This window comes from Vitis riparia, chromosome 2, assembly GCF_004353265.1.
Source record: "Vitis riparia cultivar Riparia Gloire de Montpellier isolate 1030 chromosome 2, EGFV_Vit.rip_1.0, whole genome shotgun sequence".
NCBI lineage: Eukaryota > Viridiplantae > Streptophyta > Magnoliopsida > Vitales > Vitaceae > Vitis > Vitis riparia.
The window spans coordinates 18,254,498-18,262,096 of record NC_048432.1 but is presented as its reverse complement, the minus strand read 5'-3'; the positions used below and the strand labels follow the sequence as shown (position 1 = coordinate 18,262,096).

The 7,599-nt window shown below is 34.3% G+C and overlaps 1 protein-coding gene across 1 annotated transcript; it reads right to left on the bottom strand.

The window, feature by feature from the left end:
- On the bottom strand, window positions 1-5,703 carry LOC117906473 (UDP-glucose 4-epimerase GEPI48). Its single transcript, XM_034819496.1, has 9 exons — window positions 5,431-5,703; window positions 4,718-4,767; window positions 4,102-4,235; window positions 3,646-3,749; window positions 3,269-3,496; window positions 2,625-2,703; window positions 2,179-2,261; window positions 1,356-1,447; window positions 1-320 (listed from the first exon to the last, which is right to left on the bottom strand). Exons 1-9 carry the CDS (start codon window positions 5,611-5,613, stop codon window positions 227-229), a joined length of 1,047 nt encoding a protein of 348 aa, XP_034675387.1. The 5' UTR covers window positions 5,614-5,703; the 3' UTR covers window positions 1-226.
- Window positions 5,704-7,599: the final 1,896 nt, after the last annotated feature.

Sequence of the window (7,599 nt, the reverse complement as noted above, 5' to 3'; positions counted from 1 at the left end):
TGCACTTGAAAAGAAGTTGTCATAAAAGTAAATGGGTGGGTAACAGGCTTTACAGGAGACCAGCCCTTAAATGCCACTTGAATTGGAGAACTCAGCGCAGCATTACCGGGCTTCTATATCCAGAAGTATATCATCACATTATAAGTTGTTTGACATGGTTGCAGAGCCCTAATCTAAGCATGAATAAAAATACATGGATTAGAGGTGGATTAGAGGTGTCCAGCCTTTAGTCTTGTGTTGGGGACGATTCGTAGCCATAGGGGTTCTTGCTGGCCCAATTCCATTGGTCCCGACACATCTCGCTGATGCCATACTTGGTCCTGCAGGGACATCACACAAATTGAAGTGACATAAGACTCATTTTCATGTATGGTTACAACCAAGATTTTCAAACAAAATCTTTCCACTTATGTTCTAATTCTTTTTTTTTTGTGTGTGTAAGATCCAAATGTTCAATTCGAGAGAGGTTATAAAACTATACTCCTTTTGAAGTCCTGCTACTGTTAGAGGGTTCTATCATATTCCATCAACAACATGAAAGGGCAATAGAATATATCTGGAGTGGAAGTTGGCCAACTTTTCAATTGGCAAATAGGAGGTTTCCAAGTCCATACTCAAGTACTTATTACTAGTTGAAATTGCTATCTTATTAGTTCAGCTACTCTAGTGGTTTTGGGATCTGTAAAGCATTCTGATTGATGGTCAGAATTTCATTGAACTGAGCAGTTGCATCTGAGATGAACATAATACTGGCCATTACATTTATTACTAGCATCACTTTCCATTATTAAAAGAGACGTGGATGCTAAGCGTGTGAAAATTTCTAAACCATTATTTCTCAAGTTGTGATCATGGTGCAATTCAATTAGATCCTCTCAACCAGTAATATAAAAAATAAGACTTCTAATTATGAGTTTGGGAAACTATATAGCTATGTTTGGATCCCGAAAAGTACTAAGGAAAAAAAATATTAAAAAAAATGATTTTCTCATATTTAGTTTTATAATGGAAAATACAAAAGAAACTCAAAATATAATTAAAATTAGTAAGAAGCTTATATATTTTTAAATTATTTAATCTTTATATAAAGGAGTTAAATAAGTGAAATAACTTCAAATAAGATTGAAGTAATAAAAATAATATATTGACTTTAAATCTATTTTTTATTTTTATTTCCTTCTACTTTTCCTCTTTACTTTCTTTCCCTCACATTTTCCCTCAAGCTTTATGGGAACTAGCCTATGTGATCACCCATTTAATTTATTTGTTAAGTGACAATCATATAGGTATCTGAAATTTTGCATTAAAAAATAAATAAATAAAATTCTATCATTAGCACGTAGGTTAGCACTTACTTCCAGTTTAACTCTTTTTCTGCTTTGGCTGTTGATGCATAAACAATCTCAGCATCACCAGCTCTCCGTCCAGCCATGACTAGAGGAATTTTCTGGAACAAGGAACATCAGGATAGGTGAGAAGAAAGGCTCAGTGCCAATTAAATGATATTCAGAAGAAACTTGGCATAGTATTTTTCCTAGGGACTGAGGTTCAGAAGATTGGTCAGCACTCATATATTAAGAAACAAATATATCTGATAATTTCAAAATTGCAGAATTGGAATATTCTGCTGCTATGGAATTTCTTTGGATGGTGATGGAAGTGGTAATGGAATAGGTGGCACTTTGTACCAGAATTTCATTTTACTTTGTGCCAGGTTTCCCATCTTCTCAGAACTTCATATTTTGGTGCACAATAAACATTCCCTCTCCTGAGCTTAGTGAAGCTCAATTGAATAAGCATATAAAATTTAGGATTGGGAAGAACCCATACACTACTACTCCTGATAGTCAAACTCCAGACATAGTATTTGGGGTTCAAGGCCCAAATCCACATGCCAGTCTAATTCGCCAAACAAGGGACATCTCAAGTGATTATAATAGTTACATGTCTTATCTTTCAATCTGGGATAGTGAATGGAGTACTCCAAGCAATCACTCAATTGAGGAAAACAGGGTTCTGAATAATTATGATAATGGACAACATTTAGTAATCTGGAGAACCACAACATATATTCAACTTAGAAATAAAAAATTCTTAGAAAAAGGTTCAATCTTTTCTTTGGGAGTTGGAAAACCAGAAAAGAGGAATTAAAATAGGAAATGTTAAACTGTTCAACACCTTTCCAGATGCCTTCTCAAATGCTGCAACCATCTCCAAAACCGATGTTCCTTTTCCTGTTCCCAAGTTGTACACTTCACAGCCTGCAGTTAGATATCAAATGAAAAACAATGTTTACAAGTTTAAGCAGTTAGATATCAAATGAAAATCAATGTTGACAAGTTTTACTTCCATTTGCTCAAGTAATTTATAGCAGTGTTGTCACTTAAGACTGTGTCTCCTGCATCTGCTATTAATAAAAATTCTTACCTCTAAAGGAGTTAAAATTATTTTCACTTTTGCAGTGACTTTCTCACAATTGTACTTTTCACAGACATGGTCCTTTATGGGATTGCATAACTCTCATATATGCAGTCATTTAGCAAATTGGAAGCAAATCAAAGAAGCAAATTTGATATTTTCACATGAAACCAATCATGGACAAAGAACAATTTCAGAATACTGACCTATTTCTGAGTTGAATAGCTTGCGCAAAGCTGCAATGTGCCCATCTGCCAAATCAACAACATGGATGTAATCACGTACCTGAAAGTGAAAATAGGTAAGCATCAACACATTATTAACATCAAAACCTAGGTCACAAGCAGAAAACTAGAATGCAATATAATTCCTATATCACCTAAGCCTCCAACTTCCATTCTAAGAGGGTGATCAATACACACTGTTGAAACTACCATAAACCACATAGAAAACAGTGTATAAGACCTGATACATAATGACAACAGAGAACAGAAGGCAATGAAGAAAAGACATATATTTGTGTGTGTGTGTGTGTATAGAGAGATAGATAGAGAGAAGAAAAGGAAACCACAGCCATGTTTGCGTCCAGTTACTATTTTTATATTATACATTGTCTAGGACTTGGGAAAAAACCCATTACTCAATACAACCAGGTGATTCCGATTCCTGAATACTTCTCATCATTTTCACACTGGCTCTTTGAATAACGCTTCCCCTTGTCCAAACATTCAAAGCACATTTCCACATCACATTTAATAGTTCACAATATTTACTACATAAGCAAATCTAGACACACATGCAAATAACCAAAGAGATGAATAACGTAACATGCTGACAATGCAAAACATACCCCGGTACCATCCTTTGTTGAATAGTCACTTCCAAAAACTGTAAGTGCAGGTCGCCTGCCAACAGCAACTTGCTGCACAAAGGGCATAAGGTTGTTTGGGATTCCACGAGGATCCTCACCAATATGGCCACTAGGATGTGCACCAACTGGGTTGAAGTATCTCAGCAACACTATTTTCCATTCAGAATCTGAACGGTAAATATCACGGCATATATCTTCAATAACAAGCTGAAAGGATCAACCTCATCAGTTGTTAGAACAGATGCTAATAAAGAAGAAACAGATTGTAAAGGTTCTAACCATTCCTTTATGTGCAATCTGTTTCTTTAGTATGCCTGAACCGAAACTATTGCCTCTGTTCATTGCCCAAAGCATACCTTGGTTCGTCCATATGGATTTGCAGCACATAGCGGGAACTCTTCTGTACATGGAACCTCCTTTGGCCAACCATAAACAGTAGCTGATGATGAAAAAACAAGCTGAAATATTGAGAAATTAGAAATCAGTGAAGACATTTGAACAGAGTTGCATATAAACAGTAACATCACAAGAAACATGCTAAAAAAAAGGCATGCATCTCTCAATCAGCTTCACATAATAGTCGGAGGGCTTTTATGTTGGTAAATGAATAATCTCATACTGATATCAATTGTTAGCTGCAAAAAAACAGTTCATTGATAGTGTGCATGGTCTATTAGAAGGCAGAGTACAAGTTCTGTAAATTAGAAAAATAGCTGAGACATTACATGTGTCTACTCAACAAGAAGCAAGAGTTATGAAAACAACGCATTATGAATATGAATAGAGCAGCAGTGCCAGAGATAATACAAGCTTTTTGCATCCATGGGCAGCCATGACTTCCAATAAAGTAATTGTGCCAATAAGGTTGTTATCATAGTAAAGCAATGGTTTTTGCACACTTTCACCAACTGCCTTCAACCCAGCAAAGTGAATGACAGCATCAAAACTGCAGTGGAAACAAGGTGGCCAAAGTAAGAAAGAGTTATAAAACATAAAATTGAGCAAGAAGCACAAATTTCTACATGTAACATCAAATCTATTCTTCAGTCTGTATACTTGTTCTTGTGGCGTAATCTCATTCATACTGGATCATCAATAAAACCTCTGTCCTCCCATCTTAATATTTTGAATAAAAAATGGAGAGTTAGATGGATATGCAAACAATGCATTAGACATTTGCACTTGATGGTTCGCATGCCATAAAGATCAGCATATCCAGCTAAAAGATTTTGATGTCACAGATAGCAAAAATGTCACAGCTAAAAGATTTCCAAAGCATGAGAGGACCTAAGCATTAAGATCGATCCCATCCTCAAAGAAAACCTATTCAAAATATTCAGGGATGAACAATTTGGAGGGTATATCCAATTTAATCTCTACTGTATATGGTGCAAAGCAGGAGCTTCTACCAAAAAAAAAAATGCTTACTTTGTTGAGGCAAAAAGTTGTTCAAGCGCTTGTTTGTCCCTTAGATCCAACTGCATGTGAAAGCACAATTTCCAGATAAGGCCATCAAACAACAAACAAAATCTGATTCTAGTTAAATGAATCGCTTATACAACACAATTTGCCTCTACATCGAAACTTAAAAAGTGAAATTTGTATTAAAAGCATGCCATATTTCAAAAGCTCAACTTCATCGATAATTTTCCAACAGACTACTCAAATGAAAGAAACGTCGTTTTAATACACTAAACAAAATAACACTTATATCAACTAAGAAGAACAAAAACTCACGCCTTGAAGCACCAATTGAATCAACGAAATCAGAGGGGGGCAGAAATTGAAAATGAAAAAAAAAAAAAAAAAAAGACAAGAAAACCCGCAAAAAAAAACCCCTCAAAAAGCACCTAATACCCAAAAATTTCAAAATGATGAACATTTTCACTTTTCAACTTTTTCTTTTTGACAGGTAACATATTCACTCTTAAAATTGCCGCGGCACACTCAACAAAACTCAAATTGTAAGCGCACACAAAATCAGAAACAAAAAGGAAACCCAAAAGGCGATCAAAATTTTCAAATTGATGAACAAACTCACTAACGCCCAAGGCTCAAAAACTTCAAATTGACGCAACACACTCAACAAAGCTCGAATTGAGGCAAAATAAAATTAAAAAAAAAAATCGTGAGGGCTGAACCTTGTGGAAGACGAGGTTGTCGCCGAACTCAGCAGCGAGTTCTTTAACGCGGTGAATGGCGATTTCGGAGGAGTTGTCGAGGTTGTCAACGACGACCGCCCTGAATCCGCCCAACAGAAGTTGAAGAACGGTGTGGCTGCCAATGTATCCGGCACCGCCGGTGATCAGAATGGTTTTCGCCATTATCGCCGAGTCCGAACACTGAGAGAAACAGAGAAAACTCCAGAAATAATAAATATTATAAAAACAAAACAAAGTTGGAATGGAAGAGGGAAAATAGGGCACTTATAGAAGCCTTCCTCTCCGCTGATATTTAAAGATTCGGATATGGTGAATTGACAGAACTAACCCTGATTAGCGCCAGGTCACGAGATTGGTGAGATCAAAGCCGTTGATTTTAATTGAGATCACGTGGAATATTCTGTTGGCTTTTTCAAAAAGGGGCGGTGGAAGAAGGTTACGTGGAAGTTGGAACCACGAAAAAGGGTTTATTTTTGGATGATAACGGAAGAAAGTTTGGTGTTATTGCCTTATTGGTGAGGAAGAGCTGTTACGACTTTGAACGCTTAGGGCTTTGTAACGAGTGTTTTACACTTGTCTTCAGCTACTTAGGAATTGTTTGGTTAGGTGGTTTAGGTAGAACCTCTGTCGTTCATCTTGTTTCTTTAAAAACAAACTACTCCCCCACTCCACCCCACCCCCACCCCTACCAAAAAAAATTGCATCATCTCAGACTATATTATTAATTTATCAAAAGCACCTAAAAGCATTATCAGTATCTGGATTCAAAAATTATTTTTTTGATTCATATAGAATAAAAATATATTTGAAAACCTAAAATATTTTAATTTGTTTTTAACATTTAAAAATAAATAAATTTTATGTTTAGTGTTTTTATTTTTTAATAATTTTATATATTTTTTAAAAAGGCAAGTAGTGATTTTAATGCATCATTACCTAATTAGGCATATAAAATCAATTCAATGAAAAGTAGGCTAAAAGTTAGTGTGGGCCTTGGAATATTTATATAGTGACTAAATAGAAAAGATTGATAAAGAAGTTACGTGAAGCATTTAAAATTATGAAGAATTTCAAATAAAGCTACAGTGCTTTTATTAGTAGATTCGTATTGACAAACGACTGAAAACTTATTTTTATAATGTTTTCGATGTAATAATCATATAGCAAAAAATTATTTTTTTTTATAGTGTTTTAAATCAATTTGAATGATTTTTTTATTTTAAAAATAGTTTTAAAAGATTTATTAGATTTTAAGTTTTTATACAAAAATGATATTAAAATTTATTTTTTAATTCTTTTTAAAATTAGTAAAAACATGTTTAATAGTAATTTTAAAAAATATTTTTAATATTTATAATATTTAAAAAAACTATCATTTAAATATTAAAAACGTTTTTTAAAATCACTTTCAAATGAAATATAAATCTCTTAATGATACGTGAGGTCCAATATTTCTATATCTCTTAATTACGTGAGGTCCGACTATAGATGGAGTGAATTCAGGTGATCTTAATAATGAAGGGGGACAATAGAATAGAATATTACACTGCAACAACGCACCAAAAGAAGGAACAAAATCAAAAACTAAAAAAGTTATTCGACGTGAATATTTAATAATTAAATTCACGACTATGGTGGAGGAGAATAGGAAGAGAATATGGGGCACGAGGGCACGATAGGACAGAGCCGTGATGCGAATGTGTCAGTGATCATGATTCCATGGGCCAAAGCCAATTATATGACTATGAATCCTAAACTTGATCTTGGGCCTACTCCGTTTTGGATTGCTTCACACACTGGTCACGTGAGCGACATCTAATTGCCATAGGGCTGAAATTTGGGCCCAAAAATCTCAAGTAATCGACTATCCTCGGGAATGCACTTCTGACATCACGGAACTCCTTCAGCTGCTTCGTGACATATCAGGGTTTGTTTGATGTCTGTTTTGAAAAACAATCTTTTGTTTTCAAAAAGCGTTTCACAAAAAAAAATGTTTTTATTCTTAAAACCAAAAAAAAAAACAAAAACAAAAACTACTTTCAAAAAATATTTTTTAATTATTTTCCATTTATTTAAAAAAATTTGCTTAAAAAGTAATTCTACATATAAGAAGAATGGTTGTACAAATATGTTTTAAAAATTACTTTT